This window comes from Enoplosus armatus, chromosome 13 (assembly GCF_043641665.1).
Source record: "Enoplosus armatus isolate fEnoArm2 chromosome 13, fEnoArm2.hap1, whole genome shotgun sequence".
Taxonomy (NCBI): Eukaryota; Metazoa; Chordata; class Actinopteri; order Centrarchiformes; family Enoplosidae; genus Enoplosus; species Enoplosus armatus.
Genome location: NC_092192.1, coordinates 18,999,737 through 19,023,368, shown reverse-complemented (window position 1 = coordinate 19,023,368; position 23,632 = coordinate 18,999,737). Strand labels below are relative to the sequence as shown.

The window sequence follows — 23,632 nt, the reverse complement described above, 5'->3', positions numbered from 1 at the left end:
ATGAGCCATAAGAAAAATCAGCTGTTGAGGTACATCATGGCTTTACTTTACAGCAGGCCTGCAACTACATATTCTGTGTGTTAAATGAAGATGTTGGTGATTCTTTTCTTTACTCATTCGGTTCATGATGGGTTCAAGAAGCTTACTGCAGTCAAGCTTTCCGTATAGGTGTGGCAGTGTCAGAGCTCTTGTATAGGTCGGTTTCACAGAATATGAGCACAGTTGTTACTAATAACATTAATTATGGCTCTGTTCCATTCAGGCATGACAGCTTGAATGGAACAGAGCCATAATTAATGTTATTAGTAAGCCATGTGAGTGACTCAGCATGCTCAGTAGCAGGACCCTGGAGGCACACACAAGTGGTTATTGATTACACCTGTGCTTTTACTGCCATGCATGTGCTAAATGTCCTCCATGTGAGAGGGTTATTCCTGCTGATCTCATGTCTCCTGACACCTGCAATATACTACTTTATCAATGAAACACTGAGGAGAGTCAATATCAGAATTATGGGTCTTGACACTGTTTTAGTAGCTAATGTCATTACCCTATGATTAAAATGCAATATGTGCCTCCGTGGTAGCAGGAACATGAAAATAACCTCCACCTCATCAGTTTGTAAAGTATTCTAATGCAGAGGTCTCCAGCAAATACAAGAGACGAGTTTGAGTTATGTTGGGCCTTTTATTTTGGAATGGACACAAACGTCGGAGCCGGAAGTCGTAATATTTTGGTCGTATCCTATTGGCTAGCGGAGGCGACGACTTCCTGAAACAAAACGGTCTGAAAAATGCCTTCATTTTTACCTGCAGTGGCCGAACAGCTTTTCCGAGATATTCAAAAAACATACCGGGAAACGTCTCAAAGTAAGACGAAATTAGTAAAAAGAGATAAACGTGACAGCTGACCCTGGACTGTTTTAATGTAAAGTAGCTGTAGCATTACTAGCTAACTTAACAGTTGGTAATAGCAGAATGTGACAAACTCGCTTCACTTTCTGAGCAAACCTGACGTTAACTTTCTTAACGTTAACTTCCTTTGTCAGGAAGGCATAGTTAACTTTTGTTTCCCATTAATTACAATGAAGCTGTCGTTACTATGCTCCACAGTGACGTTAATGTAGCATTTGGTACATTTTGACTTGATGTTGCTCCAGCGTTATATAGCAATGTAGTTTAATACTTAGGCTGTAGGAGGCGCTACTGCATCACACTTCTACATTTAGACTATAGTCTTTTCTCTAGACAGCACACGTAATGTTATTATATATACTATAGTATAGGCTTACTCACCTGAAAAGACCTTTTCCACAACAGACATTTTGCAGGAAAGGTACAGGTGTAATTTACAACATTAATAATGGCTCTTCCATTTAGGTGTTTACTTCCAGGCTCCTGGCATAGGCCTTTTCACAGCAGACATTTTGAGGTGGTACGCAATAATATTAATGGTCTGTTCATGTGTCCCAGTAAGCCATGACCCTGAGACAGAAGCAGCTAAATAGAATTCAGCCCTCATATATTTTATTACTGATACCTGTGCTGTAAAAAGGGTCACTTGAATGACTTATTGGGACACTCAAATGGAACTGAGCCATTATATGTTGCTGTGAAAAAGGCCCATTGGAAGTTTTAGGAACAACATGTCCTACACGATGAGACTATCACTAACCCGTCTTCATCACTAGGCTCTCAAACTGACAGATAACATTACAGTTATTGAACATTAATTACCTCACCAGTTTTTGTCTGACAGGACATAAAATATGACAATGTTATGCCACAAAAAACCTACAACAAAGTTTTGTGTGTATTGTCCATAAAGGATTACCTCCTGCCAAGCCCTAAATCCAACAGTTGCTCGGTATGCCTCAGTGGACTTTTATTACCATTAGTCAACGATTGTGGTTTATCTGTACTTGGTCATTTTTTTAACTACCAAACTAAAGAACAGCCTTGGTTTCAGGAAGAGCTGGTTTAATTTGTATACTGAAGTCACATTTAGGGACTAAACAATACTGCAGGTCTGAATAGTTGACACAGAGCCCGTCAAGGCAGTGCCTTGCCCAAGGCCATCTCAGCAGTTGGTCTTTTTTACCCTTATTATCTGAAACAGACTTGAACCCACAACTGTTTGGCCAGCAGCTTTCCTTTCTACCCTCCAGACTGTTATTGGATCATTAGGAGTGGATAGAAAAGTAGTCATATCCTTTACCGAAAGGTTCCATTACCACAATGTGAAAATATGTGATAAAAACAAAAGTATGGACTGTTACTTACAAATGTTACCATTAACAGTGGCCAGTGTGAACAGAAAATATTTTGTGTGTGTGTGAAACCTTAATAGTACCTGAAAAGTAATTACTAATTGCATGCAGTGTAACAGTAGTATACTGCATCACAAAAAGAAAACAGCAGGCATTCATGTCTGGGCATAGTTCTCCAGTGGCTCATAAGCATTTTTGAAGATATTTTCCACAAAAAACAAAACAAAAAAAAATTACTTTTTTTATATTTCCAATTTCTCTTTTTTGCAGTTCCGGATGACCTGCTTATTGCGTAAGTATCAATCTTCTTCTTCTTTCCCATTACCCATCAACTTCCATCACACCTATGTATTACTAACTCTGCCACCAATTACATTATTTTGCTGTCACTCAAATCCGTTTTTGACTTTAAGGCTATCTATCAAGTTACCCTGTCTGAGTTATGATCTAAGTAAAAAGGTCTGCACATGACTGAGTCTGAGTGGGTGTGAAGTGTAGAAACCACACTGAGGAGGAGGAGGGAGGCATTTTTACAGTCTGGATTTACCAAAGTGACGTAGCACTGAGACACAGTGTCATGATGCTGCTCTGTGTCTTTACTGAGACATTTCCTGGCATAATGTTTTGAGTTACTGAGAGTGAACGGGTGCTCACTGTCTGGGTCAACATGGCCACATCCTGTCTGTTTGTCAGGAAGCCTCTCTGGTTTAAGGGCTCTTCATCACACTCTGGTAATTCACAAGCAGACATCATTCCATTTTTATATTTATGTTTGTCTCATCTCTTCCTCGTAGGCAAAATTCTGTTGTCCACATTAATGATTGTAAGTAAAATGTAATTAAACACTAATACATTTAGTGACAAATGTAGTTTTTGTTTTACATTAGAAAAGCATTACGGGATCACTGCTTATAGCATTGAACATCAATGTGATTATCTTAAATGGTATTTTGCATCCTTTTTCCCTATTGTGATATATGTTTATAGTAGAGTATATTATCCATAGTGTATGTATTTTGATTTCAAACCAGTCACAGTGTGTTCTACACTGGTAGAGTTTTTAGTGAAGGATAAAAGACTATATCTTGGATTATTAAGCAGAGCTACAAACTGAACAATAATACTTTTTGCCCTCTGAAGCATGAACTTTAGATATAAGGTTTTGATGTGAGTCCCCTAAAATTACAGAGCAAGAGCTTCATTCTAGATTCATGTGTGTGAGGATTCATCAGTCATACAGGGAAGAAGTGACGGTAAAAGGTACTTCTACCAGTAGCCACAAAAGTCGACTCCACAGGGGGCTGACAAAACATGCCTTTTTAAAGAGAAGCACACAAGTCTCACACTACACACACACACACACAGTCATGTTTCCACCACTTCATTAGAAGTAGGTCATTACATTGACTTACTTTCATTTCCTGGAGACTCACCCTAACCATAACCACTACTTGCCTAACCTTAACCTAGCCTTAAACCAAGTGTTCACTGATTTACGTGGTTGGGACTTGTGTTTAAACAGATTTATGTCCTCGCAACATGAATAATACACGCTCACACACACACACACACACACACACACACACACACACTGACTGAGTGTTAATAAATAAATTGGTCTAATTTGACATTTAACATGTTGAAGATGTCTTTACGTCTTTCACTTGCCTCTCACATTTTCCTACTCTCGTCTTTCAGGCTGAAGTTCGTCTTCGGGCCTTGTGCGCTTCAGGCTTTGGACCTTGTTGACCAGTGTTCAGTCACCTGTCTGTCGTCTCCCAGTGGACGCAAAGCATTCCAGGTCTGTCATGCGTCTGTCAACTCTGTAACTTTACAAACAGTAGTCTTATATACTACAAATTACTGCTTTGCATTTTAACATCAAGTCATTGCCTTAATATCTTCATTCTTCCACAGCAAAACAATTTCCAACTTGTCGGAGCTACATAACTAATGTGTGCAGGAGCATTCTCATTTCTCTGAATCAAAAACTAGTCGATTGCATTGTTCACACTGTTTTCTCACCAAAGGAGCACACAATCAGTTTAATAACAATTTGTAAATAGATATTTGCCATCTGGATCCACAAGATAATCAGCACAGGCGATCGTTTTATTTTTTCAAACCAGAAGAAAGTGCAAGACTAAAGATGAGTTCAGTGGGTATCTTCATTGTACTTTGTCTTAGGGTCAGAGAACCTGGCCTATAATGTTTTATCTCTAAAGATACTGTGATTCAAACTTCTTAACAATCTTATTTGTGATCTCTGGGCCTGTGAAGCGCCCTCAATCAGCCAGTCTTTCATCAGTCAAAACATTTTCAATCAGTGTTCAGTGCCACAGTGTTCTCACCAAGAAAGGACGTGAGTTGATGTTATGCACATTTTGTACACAGTATTTGTAGTTTGCAGTTTTTTGATGCAGGGTGTTTTAAAGAAGGACAAAATAAATCACTTCAGTCAGTTGTTTGATCTTAATTGAATTGAATCCTGTGTCACATCCGGTTTGCAAGTCCCGGCATGGATCACACAAATACACACAATGTTGTATGCCAAGCTAATCCTGACATTTTATAATCGTTCAGTAGAGGCACTGAGGGATGGACACATTTATATTAATGGTGGGTTATATTATAATATTTCATGGCAAACATGTCACTACAAACCTTACAAATAGAACTTCACTCACTATTTGTTCCATAATGGAGAGGCTACTCGATTGAGATCTTAGATCCTCATATTTTTAAAAGCACTGCACAAAAATGATATTACCGATGTTACCAAATAACTTAATACCAAAGAAGAAATGCTATTTCTGCATGCTCTGAAAACTGACCTGAGTCACCCTGTCCTCAAACTTGAGAGGTAATCTCAATAGGACACAAAGTGACTTGTGGTGGGAGAAACAAGTCAGTCTACGGAGGTTGTGGTCATTGTGACCCAAATTTCCTGTAAACTCCTTCAGGCTCCTGCAAAAACAGTTTTATGAAAGGAACCGTAAAATACAATGCAGCTAAATAAAGACATGGATTCTGCTCTGTTGGGACACTTTCAACTCAATTGTTGGTGTCTTAATTGTTTCACTTCATTTCCCTCCAGGCCGTCTGATGTTTGTGGTCCAGCAGCATGTATTGAAAATAATTAATAATAATAGTCTATTTTTGTTCTCTTCTGGAAAATACGGTTCTTTTCAAATATGATCTTGATCTGTTTTGTTCTTGTTCTCTGGTTGTTACTGTCCGGTAGAGAATAAGAGATTAATGAAGTGTTTTTTATTTTTGTTCTAATTAGAAAAGAAACTAAGTATTTTGTACTCACAGTACAAAACATAAATATGAATATACATTTAACATATATTTCATACATTTGTCTGATTTCCCAAATATTTTTGGCACATTGTGATATTTAGATTTTTCTGATTAACATGCATACACTGAGGTCGGTGATTAAAAAACATTTTGTTCTGTACTGCACTAACTGAGGCTTTAACGCTGTATCAGTCGGTCAATTAATCAAATAGTCTGTTTTGATAATTGATACATTGCTTCTCATATATGAGGATCTGCTACTCGTCTTTGCCATATATCAATCAATCAGTCATGTTCATTTGATATATCATATGATAATAAACGAAATATGTTTTGGTTTTGAAATATTGATGAACATAACAAGCAGTTTAAAGACGTGACTTTGGGCTCCGCGAAAGTCCGGGAAGTTGTGATGGGCATTTTTCACAACTCTTTTTACATCTCATAGACTAAACGATGAATCGATTCATTGAGGAAGTAATTGACAGATGAATCAATACTGAAAATAATTGTTAGTTGCAGTCCTAGTCTGTCCAGACCAATGTCATTTCATTCTTGCAGTGTTTCATGGCAGTATTTTGTTAGTTGGGAACAAATAATAATCACTTAAATGCTCAGTGGAAGTGACACAAGTAGACTGTGTCTGTGACTTGTGTCTGAACCTGTGGGAAGGACACTCATGTCTCCCTCTGCGCTCTGCTTTATTGCCCCACTGTTTACTCGCTGCTCTGCAACTGTTTCGACATCAATCACACATACAGACGCAGGCTGCCACTCACCAACTGTAGTACTGCTGTAGATTAATGGCGGATAAGATAATCGTTAAGGGAGTAGTTTTTGGTAGATACTTCTTCTGTCTTACAGAGTCTTAGATGTGAAGAATGATACCACTCTCGTGTTACGCAACAGGGGGGAACAACCAGTCTTAGCTAAGCTAAGCTGTCTGCTGGCTGTAGCTTTATATTTACTGCACTGACATGAGAGTGGTGTTCAAATATGACAACATGTAACAGGACATTTCTTTAAATAATCCAGGATATTTCAGTAAACTGTGGTTTTCAAGGGCAAACGTTTAATCTTTCCGACCAACACACCGAGCAGTGGTGACTGTAATGAGAGAGTAAATCTTCAGGGTGTACATTTGATGGAATATGGAATATATATGATGGAATAATTAGGGTGTTGATTTCTACCCGTCAAGCTACTCAGATTTGTCCAAGTGAAAGATTCCTGGAGCTTTCCCTTCGAGGTACAGGCTTTGAGATGAGATAAACAGCATGTTAGTAATCCCATTACATTCTCCTTTCTCTTGTCTTTGTCGCATTAGCAGTATTGAGTGTTGCTCCTGCGATCTTGGCAGGTCTGTTTTATGTTGTAACAGTTAGTGATGCATTAAGTGGGACTTCAGTTTACACAGTGTCAAATGCTGCCTCAAAGCTGTGCCACAAATATTTAGCTTACCCCGCTCTCCGGCTCTCTCAGTTTAAACTTAAAGTAAGTGCTTCAGTGGGCAGCTATTGAAAACCAACCAAGATCTTCCCACCTAAATATATGAACCCAGAACATGGCTGGCAAAGTCAGAGGACAGTAGGTGAAGATGTCAGAGGTCGAGTCATGACAGCCATGTCTGCTGTGGTCAGAGGGCTGTATGTTTCCCCTCAGATAGGTAGACCATATTTGGGCAGCATGCTAGAAGAACGTTGTTAAATCTCTGGAGGAGTGTGAAGGCTGTGACGACATTTTGCTATAACACCTCACTGCAGTCATCCACTTGTCAACACACTTAACAAATTTCCTGTAAGGCGGGAAGAGGACGAGAGAGCAGATTTTTCTCAACATATTATAAAGAACAATCTTAACAAAGCAGAGATTAGTTCTCTTAAGTGGTTTCCAGAGAATCCTCGGGCCCATGTATTGAGTTTACTGGAAGTGCTGCGACTTGCGTGCTGACTAGGCACTGTGTCAGAGAGATGCTGAAATAGTTGATGAATTAACAATTCTGCCTTTTTTTTTTGTCATTTCCTGTTAATACTCTGTTTCCGTGGGACACAATTGAGTTTCTCATGTTGTCGTGGTTATTCCCCTTTCCTCAAAAGGAATGAATAACTCATGAGAGCGTGGCATTTCACTGCTGGGATTTTTTTACCTTATCTCATTCTTAACGCTTAGTGACCTTTTCGTAGGCAATGCGAGTTGCGTATTCTCAACAGTAATGAAAATAGTTGAAGACATTATTAGACATTTAATTAGATTTTGCAGGCTCCAGCTTCATCAAATATGAGGATTTGCTGCTTTTTTCTGTTTTGCATAATTATAAATTGAATATTTCTGGGTTTTGGACTCTTGGTTGAACAAAACGGGCAATTTGAAGACTTTTTGTAGACATTATACAGACTAAAATATCTTGTTTTGAGATCTTCTCAGTTAGGATCTGTGCAGTACAGTTGCAGGATGCAGTAGAATAAAAAATATACCAGGGATGTATTTTTCTGTGCCTCAGATCATGTTTGACATCGCTGATCAGATATCCTGTTAGTCTGTGGCCAACAGCGCAAGACTGACTTCATAAGGTGGTGAAAGGGACAGTTGTGATGATGCTGTGCTAATGTCAGTTCCTGGTCGTAAGAAAAGGCAGCTGAAAGGGCTCTCAAAGTATTTTAACTTTTCTCCAGTGGCATTAGTTTGCCAAACCATTCTCCTGATACAGGGGTTGTGTGTCTCAATGACTTCCCAGAGCTTTACATTTCCCTGAAGCTTTGTTTGTGGTGTGGAGGGCCGTCCAAACTCCTGGCCCTCTGGCTCATGGCGGCTTCCAGAGAATTATTCCCGTGAGAGCCAGCATTTCAGGCCGAGACGGAGCCGGAGCTCAGCTGAGGCTTTAACTCTCACCGTTCCTTCTGCAGCGACTGAATGGCAGATCTTCAAGTATAGTGTCGTTTGGAGGAAACCTGGATCCCTGCCAGGCAGTGGAAGCCTACAGTTCGGGGTGTCTTGAGGATGTTAGTTGCCAGCTTTGCAGTGTGAGCTGCAGCAGAGCCACATAATCTATGATGACAGCAGACAACAAAAAGGGCCCAAGTGTGAGCTGGTTTTCAATAAACTTGGCTCTTTAGAAACTGTAGCAGTCCTTGGCTTGGTTTTCACAGTCTTAGTGTTTCCATCCTGATCCTGCTGTGCATGGGGCTTTATTCATCTTTATTAAGGTGCTTTAAGTCCATGTAACTGTCTCTTTTGTGCCTTATTTATAATGAAGTGTCACATTGAAGAAATGAGAGGTTTTTACATTTGTAGGTCACAGGGAAAGGTAATTTATCGAAGCTGTGGAGAATAATGGAGCCTGCTCTGCCATCTTGGAATGCATTAGTTATTGTGACATGTCAAGCTAATCCACCAACTTAATGTCTTCATGTGTCATGTGCATGAGGATGAGCCTTAAATCACTGTCTGTAGCTGGGAGTGAGCGCCAGCACTGTGGACAGGAGGTCCTGTCAGCCGAGGCCATTAGACTCCACATACGGGTTATTTAAAAATGCATTGTTTCTATCTCGTCTCCTCCAAATAACTAATGTGAAATGATGAGGTTGATGGAAGCAACCTCACCTTCAACCAACCACCGTTCTGTCACTTCTATGAAACATTGAAAAGGAGAGTCCACCCAAAAGCAAGTTGGGATATTCCAGTGATTCTGGTTCTAAAGTCAGTATCTTAAGGGACTCTGCAAGCTGGAAAGGAGACTTGAGATCATGACGTCTTCAGGTGACATCAGCTGGTATAGTGACACTGAAACAGTGGCCGACTGGGCTTTGAGATATTCCACCCAAATCAGTTTATTTGAAAGGAGGGCTTACTGCTGTGAATTAGAAGATATGCTGCTGTCACAACAGTTTGGTTTCATACATGAAGCAGCAGCGGGGCTTGTCTCCAGATGACATCATCACTAGTCTCGTCTCTCTGCTGTGTAAACGTCAGGACAAAAAGTTTCAAATTCACAAGTATAAATTATAGATATTATTTGAAAATTACAAAGAAAATTCAAAAAAGAGATTAGTTTTCACTTTGACATTTAAGAGTTGTTGTTTTTTGGTTATTGTCAAAACAGAATGATTCTGCACTGTGATTCAGTGTTGTAAAAAATGAAACAGGAAAAAAAACTTGATTTAGTCGATGACAAAGGTTGTGGAGGAGATTGTGAGTAAAAAAAGAAAAGAAAGACAGATGTCCATGTCTTCACTACTCTGATTGTTGGAGCTCAGTCATGTCTGGACTAGTGGATGCAGTAAAGGGCTTGTTTTCCATCGTGTCTTCACTGTCTCCACTTCTCAGCTGCACCTCAAGCATCTAGTCGCCAATACAAACAGCATTGTGATCATACTTGATAGGTGAATGTCCTCCCTCAGAAAGAAGCAGGTCACACTTTTCTGTGCGTATGATCTTTTAAATAAGGTCAATACACACAAGCGTTGCCACATATTTAAATGCACTTTGCATGAATCTGTTGCAGGTAATGGGAGGCTCGGGCCATTTGTACACGTGCTTTGTGTCCTGTCACTACTGCCCGTGCCCGGCCTTCGCCTACACCGTGCTCCGCAGGAATGAGGGCCCGCTGGTGAGTCTCAAACAAACTGTTACACACCACGCAGTGCATATACTCAGGTACTGTATTTAAGTATGAATTTGAGGTACTGGTACTTAACTTGAGTATTTCCATTTCATGCAACTTCCTACTTCTACTTCACTACATCTCAGAGACAAATATTGTACTTTCCACTCCACTACATTTGTCTGACAGCTTTAGTTGCGTTTCAGATTACAATTTCCATACACTTCCTGTTCAGTAAAAACCATGTATCTCCAAATGTGGTGATTTTGAATTTCTGACAAACTGAAGGAAGTAAGTGAAAAAAAAAGCTATTCACCACCTGTGTTAAATGAAAAAAATATTTTGTTAACATTTTTATTTTCTTCAAAGTAATTGTATCACAAAAAGTCATGAGGCATCTGTCCAGAAACTCATAAAAAGTCAGAGGTTCTTAGAGGCTGTTCTGGGCCTTTTAGATATTTAATAATTATATAAATATTTCATAAAAAAAAAGAAATAGAAAATGCTGTGTACATTGCTGTATTTTCAATACACTGACCCTACTAAATTACTAAATTTCGTTCAATTTTTCTTCCCTCAAAAGAGCACTGTCCTTTACTGCCATGTCTAACATTTAATATCAGATTGATGTTCAATTGCAGCATTGTTTTAGGATAATATTGACTGTGATGAAATAGAGATTAAGTGTTGCCTGCGGGTACAATCTGCCTATCAGACGTTAGGGGAGTAACCTTTATGTGGCCTGGCAGGCGAAACACTAAAAGACCCCAATAATTTCGCTCTGAAAGCTTATCTCTGTGAGCACAACATATCAACATTTTTAACATCTCTTATCTTGAATTGGACAACTGGACAGTAAGAAGATACAGTTGAGAGAGAGTTTAGTGAGCGGCTAATATAAATATAGGATTTTGAAAAGTGAGGGAGACATCCCCCACCCCATCCCCGGTGGGAAATTATGCCTTTTTTGAAAACATTCCCATAAGTACTTGATCCAAAGCAGAAGAAGACAAACACTAATGTAGATACGCAGAGTCCTGCTGGGGTTGAACTCTGTATGAACGGCAACTCAGGAACACGGTATATATGTTACACAGTGCACACAGTAGCATATTTACACACAGACACATGAACGCCATCTCACAGCCATTGTGTCTTGTCAGTCAGGCATGTATCCTGGAGAAAAAAAAACGACGCCCAGTCAAAAGTGAGAGGAAACACACGTTGAAATGTGTGTAACAGATGTATTGTGGTCAAGTCTTGTTCTTGTCTGGTCACTGAGAGCTGCCTCACTCTGACTGTTTGCCTACAAAAATATCTGCAAACAAGCGGCCTGCGCTCCTGCTCCAAGTATCAGGAAGACTTGTTTCCCCGGGGGATGCTGCTAAATCAGTATGAGAAACCAAGATCTGCAACAGACCGTGGAGACTCACCATGAGCGCATCAGCACCACTGATATCATTGCCCATGAAAAACACACTGAAGACAGAAAAATAAAACTATTCACTGCCTCATCAAACTGAACATAACTCCCCCGTCACAAAGTCAAAACCCTACGACACTCAGGAGACTCTGAGGTCGACCACGCAGTCTGCAGTCCTCCCCCGCTGGAGCCACTCTGTTCATTCAGGGGCTCTGCAGATTCCAACACGACTGCATGAGCCCAAACCAGGGCCATGCTGCTCTGACAACTAGGTCAGAGGACAGATAAAGGAGCTCTCCCGCCAACAGCAGACAGCCATGAGTCCACAGGAGAAGCTAGTAAACACACATCTGTACCTTTGTCCTTTTCACCACACTTTGACTTTGCCTCATCGTTTATGTAAACACTAATCCAACAGGCGTGTTTGTGCGGAGGAAATCTCATTCATAATGTATGGAATAGGCTGAGGGAGAAAACAAGTCAATGATTAACATGTTAATGTTGATATTAACGAGTGTGTTCGGTGACACATGCACACAAATTGCAGCGCTTTTTTCCATCAACACACACATTTAGTTGCTGGAGTTACGTCTTAATCACCGCGCAAACACTCCATTTGGAAAATAATACACACTCGCATCCCTCTTAATCACATGTTCTTTTCCTTGTTAGAAATGTTTATAATTTGATATAAATATTGGAACTTGTTCTGGCATTTGCTTTGTGACTGTTGCTCTCAGATTGAAGATTACTCAGTGGAAAATTCCCAGCAGGTCAGAGCCAAGCAGCTCCTTTCTAGTCTGGTGTTTACACGAGATCTCTGAATTTAAATGACTGAAGTGTCATTAGGGCTTCATTTCCACGCCATTGATCACATCGGTGCCTTTGTTAATGTAATGAATCTGTCTTCTGTGCTCTTTTCTCCCAGTGCAAACACATCCTGGCCGTCTACCTGTGTCAGGCCACGGGTGTGACTCAGCAGGAGAGCGTGTCTGATCAGCAGATGTCCACGCTGCTCAGCGGGACAGCAACCCTGTGACACCCGGGTATGTTCAGTTCAGCAGGTGGACCCTCTTAGACCCTCTTGGACGAGAGCCGATGTTTTGAATGGACACTTTAAGTCACTGCCGAGAGGATCGGGAACACCACTATGGTTTCTGCTCTTTCATGCATCTCTCTGAAAGACACCAGATGTTGCCTTATTTATTTTTTCTTTTGGAAGAGCTCTCATCTGTTTCCAGGGAAACGACATCTGTTCATTGAATATGAGCGGCCTTATTTTTAGGTTCTTTTTATCTGAAGCCACATCAGTCAGGGTAGTAGTGAGTGTCTGCGTGCTCGAGTTGATTCAGAAACATTTTAAAAACATGAAGAACTTTTCCAATGTGTCATTTGTAAATATAAACGGCCACATGATTTCATTTCAGGAATAAAGACTGATCTGTAACAATATAAACATTGCCTTTATTAACAAAATAATTCACCATACATACAGATTGCATCATGTGAAATAGCAGTATCAGTTCGCAGTTGTAGTTTTGTTGAATGAAAGAAAGAATGGCCTCTGGAAAGGTTGAACATCAGCTTGACCACAGTGGGTGTTTTTCCTGATTAGTAACGACACTACAGCACAAAGACAGGTAGGTACTTCGGAATGAAAGGCAGGAATGTTGAACTAGATCAACTTGTTATTGTCCGTCTTACCTTTTAAATCGCAAATGAAGGCAATAGTTTGACATCAATCAATAGCTTGTAGAAAGCCGGACACCTACAGTACTTATTGTTACACATCAAAGACAATAATACAACGTTACAGTGCAGTTACAGTATAGATGTCTCCATTGGAATGTACTAAAACTTTGGCACACTCCTGTATTTTAGCCCTTGAAGTTTGAGTCAGAGGTGGTACACTGGACACGACAGCAAATGAGGGATGATAGTGAAGCAGTGGAGGCAAGCGCTCGACTGAAGAACACTTGTTCAACACTAACACGACATGGTTCAACACCACAGATGAACACCAAACAGGATCTAAATCTAAAATGTCAGTGCAATGTGTTTGTGTAGTGATGGCTCTCAGGTGACCACATTCACCCTCTTTTTTTTCTTTTCTTTTTTTTCTTCACATAAATTACGACACTCCAAACAAAGACTCTGCTCTGATTGAATTCACCAAGCTCTTTTTTGTGTGTGTGATTAATCAGCTCTCGCCCCTGTCTTCAGTTTTATAAGCTCAACAGGAACATGCACAACAATGGTAACCAGCACACCCCTTCAGAAAAGAGGCAAAGCATCAGGTGCTTTAAGATTTGACTACGATTTGGAAAGCAGCGCCGCAGCTGTGTGGCCTCAAACTGTGACGCTGCATACGAGCACCATCGGGTGCAAAGAAGTGAGAATTTGCCTCTCAGAGAACATTTCATTAGTGTTACTTCACAAATATTATCTATTTGGGTTCAACATATTTGCCAGCACTGAAGAGTAAGGAGTGTCGGCTCACTGGGAGATTGATTAAAATGAACCCTCAGCGCAACGTATTTGAGAGACGTCACCCTGTGTACTGTATTGTTCTCTCAAATGAAACGACTCATGTCAGTTCAGTCAGTGACTTCAGCAGCTTGTGGAGGACTGACTGTGCTAACAGGGCAGATGAGAGCCTCAGGATCCCAGCTGAGACTGTCTGAGGGGAAATGGGTTGTCAGCTGGACTCCTGAGGCAAGTGACATTCATGTACATCCAACTGAATCCAAACAATGGTGCTTCATGTTATGGAAGCCACTAAATACATGTGTACCAGACGCTTGGATGATGAGGAATGACGTAAATTGCATTTGAAGTATCAAATTTGACGTTGTCTACTTACAGTATGTCTTCACTTCACGCTGAAAATGCTCTCTGCAGAGGTCATATTTCTATAAAGGGTACAATCAGCTTCCCACTTCCTGAGCTTTTGTCTTGTTAACATGGAAATGATATGGAGCACCACGGCAGGTGTGTTTTGCTGAACTGCTTCTTATGTGTGGGTCTGCGTGATTCAATCACAGCATGCTGTTCATCTAATAGCTACAAAAAAGCAAAGCCTTCCTCTGGCTCTTGGCCACAGGGGTCAAGATAATCGTGTGCCCCCTGTGGCTACGAGAGATGACTCATGGGTTAGCATGGGTAAGCATTTCTGTTTTTCTTGTTTATGATTGCGTTTCCCCCCTTTTCTTCTAATTTAGCTTTTGGCGTTTTTTAATATGTATGAGAGTCCCTGTCGTCTGTGATCCCGCCATTTTGTGGAGGATTTACTGGTGCAGCGACAGGAACACTTGCAAACACTGGCACTTAGTTGAAGCAGCAGCTCGAGAACAGCTCTACTATACAAAAGTCTTGACAAAAGAAATCTGTACTTCTTCCTGCATATTGAGCCTGTGATGGTCATGAGTAGGAATTCATCTTTAAGGGTCACCAGCCAAAGATAACCACGGATGTAGACTACTACTATTGTACCTTTCTAGGTCCACAAGTACAGATCTAGCCACACAAAGTTTTTTGATCTTTACATTCTCAAAGATAAGGTCTTGTAATAAATAAATTAATACACAGTGGCACTGAGTGTTGACAATATAAAATAGCAGGAGTGTTAGGAGTCGTAACAGGGTGGGTTCAGAATGATAAATAGCATTTTAGAACGTAGCAACGTTTGGATCCTATTCACAGTCCTACAAATCCAGTTAGCTTCAACATGATTTTTTAAAATCAAAAAATCCTTCACAATACGAAAGTTCTGTAAGACTCATTCAACGTTTCACTGCTTGACTGACACTCGGCACAGTTCATAAATAAATGTCCACATTCAGGGCGCGTCTGACATCAGTCCATCTTCACATATCACACCCTTGTTCTGTAAACATTAGAAACCTCAGTGAGAAAAATAAAATTCAAGACTGAACCAACGGGAGTTGACACAGATAATACTCCTCCTCTGCCACAACGCTCTCTATAGCAGAGGGTCGATGGTCATGTGGATCTGGTCTCTGTTGCGTCTGCTGCCATTGGAGCTGAGGTACAGCTCCTCCCTGCGGCACAGGAAGTGTTGGGCCAGGATCTTGCGGAAGGTGTTCCTGAAGTCCTGAATGCGGTAAGCGTAGATGATGGGGTTGACCGCGGAGTTGGCATGAGACAGAATGATAGCCACGTACATGACAACGTCCGGCTTCTTCAGCTCCTCGTAAAACAGCGTGAGGCAGTTGAGGATGTGGACAGGCAGCCAGCAGATGGCGAACAGTCCCACTATGATGGAGAGGGATTTGGCAGCTCGGATCTCCTTCTGCAGCAGCCCGTGGTTATGGTTGTCCCCGTTGCCCACACACTTGAGCTCGATCTGTCTCAGCTGCTTCCTGGCCACGGTGAAGATCTTCATGTAGATGCCCAGCATGATGAGCAGCGGCAGCAGCACACACACAAAGAAGTTAAAGTAGACCATGTAGTGCATGTCCACCACACTCTCGAAGAAGCACTGGAGCTCGCAGCTCCGCAGTAAGTCTCCTCTGCCCCTCAGCCCCTCCATGAGGCCAGCGCTTGTAGTGTTGTCCTCCCCAGAGCTGCCGTTCCCGCAGCTCGGGTACTTCAAGTTCCAGCCAAAGAAAGGGATGAGGCCAATGACAAAGGAGAGGATCCATAAAATAGCGATGATCTCTCTGGCGGTCTTTCCTGTCATCAACTCCTTGTACCTGGAGAAAACACAGCAGAGGTTACGGCCTTAATAATGTCCCCAATGTGGACATTTTGGACAAATGTCACACTACGAGTGTAAAATAGGAACACAGTGAAGACGTGAATGAAACCTTACAGTACACGAGCAAGTTTTTTTCCCCAATTGTATGATGTGAATATTAGCCCGTGTGCCTCTCATGATTGTTACATACCTGCATCTTTATTTCATTTTCTTGAAGCCTCAAAATCCCCAAAAAGCTCAAAGCTATTGTGCTATTGATCGCAAAGTTGTTTGTTGTTGACAGTCCTGAAAGGATTTGAGCCAAATTTCACACCACATATTTTGAGTGACTGACTGACATTTCTATCCATAGAGCCATCCAGCCAGCATGGCCGAAAACACACACAACAAAATACAAAAAGATTCAATTACGCACGTCTAAACAAAAATAGGGCTCAGCTGTCTTTTTATTGGAAAAAGCTACCAAAGTCATTTTGACACTGACGTTTGGGGCGTTTGGTTTGCTGACAAGACAAACCATCCTAACGACGGACCTGACCTCCTAATGTCGGAGTTTCACGCTGGTGCACTTTGCTTCCAATTGGTTTGAACACACAAAATCCTAATGACTGAACCCTTCCCATCCCAGTGCATCCTCTCATCCTGACATGTGGGCTGGGGGAGGATATATGTGCTCTGTGGAAACTACACCCCAAATTCAATTAAAAAAAGTAAAGGGCTTGTAAACACGACAACAACAAAAAAAAGATAAACGTAAATAGCTAAAGGGAGTTACACCCCATACTGCTTTTCCATGTAATTTCTACTTTCCATGGAAATATGGTCCCAGTGCGTCACTAACAGACTATTTAACTGCTGAGCACATTATCAGCTGCTGAATGAAAGTATTAAGTCCGCTGCTATCTCTGACAGCATCTCACATCCTGCTTCGCTCGAATTTGTACAACAGACATATTGCTAAAATGACACGTGCCTCGCTTGTGGTGTGAGGCGGGTTCACGAGTTTGTGTATAGGTTCAGATCCAGCAAGCGAGGGACTTCCACAGACCACATCGACACAGCACGAAGAGCTGAAAATGAAAAGAGTCGACGAAACAACAGCGATAGACTTCATTTTGGTCTTCACTTGTTGTGGCTGTCTCACCTTTGTACTGTTATGTAGTTTGACGCCTAAACTGTTAAACTGGTTCCGTGTCGTGTTTTTCACTATTGATAAAGGGATGAATGTGGAGTATTGATTTACACTGATCCAGCATGTTTCCCATGAAGCCATCGCCTCACTGAAGCATGATATGAAACCATGAACAGCAGGTGCAGAGAGGCTGTGTGTGGAGATGCAGGGCTGACTCACACCAGTGTCGTCCTGACTGTCCCCGTCATATGAACTGCGCTTGAAGCAAAATGAGTTGTTTCCTCAAAGTGATTCAGGCGTGCAGCCGCGTGGTAATGACTCACACACACACACACACACACACACACTGAGCTGGAGATGCCACAAATAATCCATCTCTACAGCTACACAGCACATGATCACACCATACCAGAACTTCAAATGTGACTTTTGACTTTATAATGACCATCATAAACTATTAGTTCATGATGGAATAATCATTTGTAAATAAGTCATTTCTTATATATTAATCTGTCATGTCATTCACAAGCCATTAGCCAAGTTATTGCTGATGCGTCATTTGTAAATGATAAATTAGTTGTTGTGTGAACTTTTACTAATCATTTAATTGTCAACGTTTTCTAAAGATTGTCCACTTGTTTGTGATAATAAAATATTTATCAACATGTTAAAGGACAGGATAGGATTGTTGGTTTTTTAAACAGCACTCACATGCCTGTGTGACAAAGAGATCCACAGCCCTCGTTCTGAGTGAAACTGAAGCCAATACGAGGACTCAGCATTCTGAGTCACGTTAGAGTTGGAAGGGACCACCCCACAGTCCGTATGCACCGGAGGAACAACTGACCAGAAAAATGTGAACCCATTGCTTTCAAGTATGTAAGTGTTAAGTGCACTGTGATCCTTTATGAAGCATGGTCTTCAATTCAAAAAACACACAGCACTACCTGTGACCTCCTCAGCCCGACCTGCTCTGCGTCGCCTCCTCTGTCTGCTGTCTGTTTCACTTCACCGTACTCGTGGACTGTTAGACTCTCACATCCTTTAAGAAAAACCTGATGTTGAATTCATTGCTGGAGATGAGAGTGAAGCCAGGCTGAGGAAGTGGGTTCAAATAGCAGCGAATGCCTCCGACTTTGATGGCACAGGCGGGAAGTGAATGCCATCAAAGTCAGACACAGACAATTTGCTAGTAAAATGAAAGTTCTTAATCATTAGCCCAGGCTACCTCTGAGCAGCCCTGTGCTATAATAATTATAATAATCCCAACAGTCAATTATTCATCAGTGGTGTGCGAGGCCACCCTCTGTCCTGCCACCCCCCCCCGCAGGGAGGCGAGTGGGTCGCCCCGGGGGCCATGAATAATACAGCACTCTGCCCACAGAGGGAGGACTTCAGAGCTCACGATGACCTGCGTACTTCACGTCTCCACGTCTCTCCATCCTCTACTCCCCTCTGTCTATCTGTCAATCACAAATACAGCAGGCCGCACAGGGTCCGTTTCCCAGAGGGTCCACCTCCTGCACGCCGCCTCCCACTCTCTCTTTCTGTTTGGAGGCAGGGAACGGGCGAGCGGCTGAATGGATTAGTTCTGGCATGACGACAGCACGCTGGCATCTATCTTTGTTTTGCTTTCTTCCCCGGCTCCATTCTCCATACATCCCTTCTCTTCTCTCTGTCGCTGTGCTTCCGCCTGGGGCCACAGACCTCAGCCAGGCCACACACACACACACACACACACACACACACACACACACACACACACACACACACACACACACACACACACACACACACACACACACACACACACACACACACACACACACTCTGAACTCTCACAACATCCGCTTGAACGTCCGGCAGTGTCCGCAGTCCTGCTTCAAACACAATCTAACAGGTGGCCGTTCACACTGACAACACAGGGTTGTCACCCAGCCTGCCGGCGCGTATGCAAACAGATCTAAACAGCATTTGCATTATGAATTGTATTTGTGAGTGTCTCTTTAAAAACAAGTTGTGTAACATGGTAATGGCAAGTCGAGAATAAAACTGATTTGAATTTGTAAAGCTTTCACGGTGCGATGCAAGCGTCGTTTTGACAGAAGAGGGAAAGGTAAATACAGAAGATGGACTTGCTATCCCAGAGTGCAACAGTGTGTCTTGCTGTCAACTCAACAATTACACTTGTATGTCTCAATTCGGTCCTTGTTGATTCAGAAACATTCAGATTCAGATCTCAGAAAATGGAGGCTGTGGTCAGCACACAAACCTCCGTGTGAAAACAACTTGTGGTTTTACAGAGACAGTTAACTTCACTGCACACGGAAAGAGAGAGTTCCAGCACATAACTGGCCATAAAACTGTTTTTAGTGCAGATTAAACAAACAAGATAAAATGTGTAAATGAGTGAGCTTTAGAGGTGCTGGAGCTGGTGCTTATGACCTTTGGACTGAGTCGGGCTAGCTTGCTTCCATGCTAAGCTACGCTAACTGTCTCCTGGCTGTAGCTTCATATTTAGCGCACAGACATGAGAGTGGTATCAATCTTCTCATCCATCTCTCAGCAAAAAAAAGCAAATATATGTAAATGCCAAACTATTACTTTAAATTAGATATTGTGGTGGGGACGTGTCGTCAGTCTAGTCCAGTGTTTTTGTTTATCAGACATATTTTTACACCACACTGCACTTCATTGTCCTCTAGTCTCCACAGCTGATCCCAGGCCATTTCAGGACTCAGCGTTTGTTGTTGTATTTCTGCATCTTGAAGCATATTTCCACCTGGACCCCGTGCTCCGTCATTATTATATTCAGTGATAAATGTGGCTCAGTTGTGGGAAGTCCAGCCATCAACAGAGCCTTTCCTGGTCCTTCAACTCTGATTCTGCTTTAACTTTTCCACATTCTTCTTTCTTTGTGAAACGCTAAAGCAGCATTTACATCAAGGATGACACCACGCCCGCTACACCCCTGCATGCTCTCAAACAAAGACAGGAAGACTCTTAAACTGTCCGTTGAAATGATGAAGCTGAAATCTGTTGAACCAGCAGCCCGAGGCGAGATGATGCTTACTGTCCCTGACCACAGAGAGACGGCGCTGCGGGTGTGGGTGGGTGTGGACGATCCTGTGAAGTCTATGATGTGCTAAAGGTCATTTGAAAGCTCCAACAGGACAGAGGGACAAAACAGCCAGAGGGTCTTTGACTGAGAAGTGCAAACAGGGAAGACGGGGGCTTGAAGAGAGCGTTGAGTGGGTGTGCGGCTCTGTCATCTCAAGGGGTTTCAAACATCTGGCTCTGGCTTTTCACTTCCACTTGAACCATCTGTGAAAACACTTTTATCGGAGAGAGAATCGCGGCCCCACAGGCCTGCGGACTGACCAAACTCTCACACGCCAGCCATCACCATGGACATGTAATTTGAGCTAAACATGCACACACTGGTTTTACTATCACGTGTGTGTTGTGAGGGTGGGAGCCGGGCTTTCAGAAGTCATGTTGAAAACTTTTTCACAGAGAATGTCATGCGCGCGTTGCTGATTTAAAGTCAGTGTTTTCAGCCTGAGGAGGTAGAATGAGATGCGTTAAGGTTTGGTTTCCGGCCGTAGGTCAGAAATAGAAGCACAAATGGGAATTTTTAACAAGCCACTTGGTTGGTGGCAGACAACTTTCATCCCATACTAGTGTCAAACTGCCCTTTCTTGCCAGTGTTTGAGCCTAATGGAAATGACAGCACATCACAGCAGCATAGCACGAACAGCCCCCAAAACCACATCCAGTGCCCACAACATCCACTGAACTGAGCTGCCTTCAAAAACCCAAAGCAAACTGACAACTCCCCGACATGACAGACACCACCACCTGGAGACAGACAATCCCCAGCTGATAATACAGCTTTGCTTCAATTCATGGAAATAGCAAGCAGCTTCTTCAGGCGGACTGCGGACACGCTCAGAGGCTGCACAGTGGAGCCCGGTGGCCTTTGCCATCAGGATCAATGGAAAGTGACACACCGTGGCCGGGTATTGATCCAGCGTCGCATCAAACAGCTGCATGACAGACCCTCGCAGCTTTTTATGAGCTGCAGGAGGCGTCCGATGTAACGCCTGCTCAGCATCAAGACTTAGCTGCTGATCATCAGAGGGAAATGATCTAAAATACAGATTTCTTGGGTTTCTACTGCGGAAACACCACAAAGTCACCACCATACCGTATGCGAAGGTGGCTTTACCTAAACCCTTTAGATTATTGAATCAAGGTTGCAGAACACCTACTTCAAAGCGTTTGCCAAGTCTGTCTCTAACACCAGATTTAAATTATGTTTAGAGGGGTATTATCTGATTATCATTCCAAGTTTAGATATTAACCGTGCTATTTTTACACAAGGCATTAACCTCCGCAGGAAACTGACTCATCAGATCACAGAGCTGATACTGATCTTCCACCACCTGAATTCAATTATTTTCCACAGGGGGAGACACGTCATTATTTAGCGACTCTGAGAACATTATTTTATGAAGATCATATGGAAGGAACTCACTGTGCATTAACAAGTAATTAAAACAGCCAGGACACTTTCAGCTGATCGATGGGTGGCTGGGATCCAAGATCCTACATGGTCCCCTAAAATGAAGACTTAAATTCACTTTGATTGATTAGAAGAAAGCAAAATGAGTGTCATCTTATCAGATGGGGGGAAAACTACTACAGAATGTTTAGATGAATTCCACATCAGTGATAAAATAATACATATGTGTCAGTGCAATACATATATAGTCGTACACAATTGTGCAATACATACCTACATATACATATATATATATACCTACATATACATTGCTATTGTATATATGTTTTACTTTTATTTTTCACTTAAATATTGTAAATGTGAATATTTTTATTTTCCATTTCTTATTTTTTATATTTTGTTCAAACTTTTATTTCTAAAAGTATGCTACTTTCTCCTCTTGAATGGGAGCACAGGTACTGTGTGATTTCCCCCCCGGGATCAATAAGGTATTTCTGATTGTGAACACTCACCTCAGAGGAATTTTGACGGCCAGATATCTGTCAATTGCAATAGCAAGAAGACTGAAGATGGAGCTTTGAGTCAGTACCAAGACAAAACACGCCAGAAAGAGGCATCCATAGAAGTCCAGATGTATGCCGATGCTGATGGTTATGGCAAAGGGGATGGCGAGGCAACCGACCAGAATATCAGCCACAGCCAGAGACACCAGAAAATAGTTGGTGGCGTTCTTCAGAGTGGAGTTGATGGCGACGGCCCAGCAAACCAGTATGTTGCCGGATATGGAGAGAACAGCGATTACTACTTCAATCACGATGTAGAACGGATTCATCTCAGCAAAGTGTGTTCAAGGACTAAAACCTGCAGGCTGTTCACGGAGAAGACGGTCGCCCGCAGCGCTGCTTCTAGTCCCAGAGGAGTAAGGAAGTCTTTCTACTGTAATCCAGGAATATTCCACAAGTGTGAGCTGCGGAACCAGCCATCTGTTGAAAAGGAAAAAAAACAGCAATTTACTTTTCCTGCATCACAAAGTTGACTAAAGCTGCAGTGATGCATCCATCCTGCAGAAGCGCACCCATAACACAGACAGAAAGTCACGGAACACTGTTGCCGCTCACCTTCATGAACCTGCGCATCTTCTCTGGATGTTTTCACACCAGCAGCGACCGATCTGTGGAGCGTTTCAGCGGCATCTGTGGGTCTGTAGCGCCGGCAGAATGTGACACAACTCCCCCCCCCCCCTCCTGCAGCAGTTTTGAAGTGGGGGGAGAGACACGAAAGAAAAAAAATGGGGGGAAAAAACTCAATTTCACACAGAAGCCACGCCCCAAACACACACACACAAACACACACACACACACGCCGTTACAAGCTGCAAGATATGGGTGGAATCCCAAGCGAGCGTCACCGGTCCGCCGTGCGTAATTACGCGCCAATTAAACAGCATCCAACGACGCCTCCGGGCCACCTGCTTTCCGTTTAATGTAAATGCGCTCTTGTTTGTACAGCACACACACACTCGCACGCCCGCCCGCACCACTCACATCAGACACACGGCCGCATCTGGTTTCAATCCGGCCGAAATCGCGGAGTTGTGCCCCACAGACCAGAGCCTCGGTGGAGGCAAAAGCAACCAAAAGCCCGATTGCCTCCA

The 23,632-nt window shown here is 42.4% G+C and overlaps 2 protein-coding genes across 2 annotated transcripts; one reads left to right on the top strand and one right to left on the bottom strand.

Annotated features, from left to right (window-relative positions):
• Positions 1-778: 778 nt before the first annotated feature.
• On the top strand, positions 779-13,019 carry zswim7 (zinc finger, SWIM-type containing 7). The gene is made up of 5 exons (XM_070918014.1): positions 779-869; positions 2,540-2,561; positions 3,968-4,070; positions 10,077-10,181; positions 12,527-13,019. The coding sequence occupies exons 1-5, from the start codon at positions 794-796 to the stop codon at positions 12,635-12,637; spliced, it is 417 nt and encodes a 138-aa protein (XP_070774115.1). The 5' UTR covers positions 779-793; the 3' UTR covers positions 12,638-13,019.
• A 2,561-nt stretch (positions 13,020-15,580) lies between these two features.
• Positions 15,581-22,813, bottom strand: adora2b (adenosine A2b receptor). Its single transcript, XM_070917474.1, has 2 exons — positions 22,491-22,813; positions 15,581-16,313 (listed from the first exon to the last, which is right to left on the bottom strand). The coding sequence occupies exons 1-2, from the start codon at positions 22,808-22,810 to the stop codon at positions 15,581-15,583; spliced, it is 1,053 nt and encodes a 350-aa protein (XP_070773575.1). The 5' UTR covers positions 22,811-22,813.
• Positions 22,814-23,632: the final 819 nt, after the last annotated feature.

Bases quoted from the DNA above. Each gene is read 5' to 3' on its own strand.
- zswim7 (XM_070918014.1), top strand. From the start codon at position 794: ATGCCTTCATTTTTACCTGCAGTGGCCGAACAGCTTTTCCGAGATATT. The intron at 870-2,539 runs GTAAGACGAAAT...TCTTTTTTGCAG, and splicing joins ATACCGGGAAACGTCTCAAA to TTCCGGATGACCTGCTTATT. The intron at 4,071-10,076 runs GTCTGTCATGCG...AATCTGTTGCAG, and splicing joins GTGGACGCAAAGCATTCCAG to GTAATGGGAGGCTCGGGCCA.
- adora2b (XM_070917474.1), bottom strand. From the start codon at position 22,810: ATGAATCCGTTCTACATCGTGATTGAAGTAGTAATCGCTGTTCTCTCC. The intron at 16,314-22,490 runs GTGAGTGTTCAC...TGTTTTCTCCAG, and splicing joins GCCGTCAAAATTCCTCTGAG to GTACAAGGAGTTGATGACAG.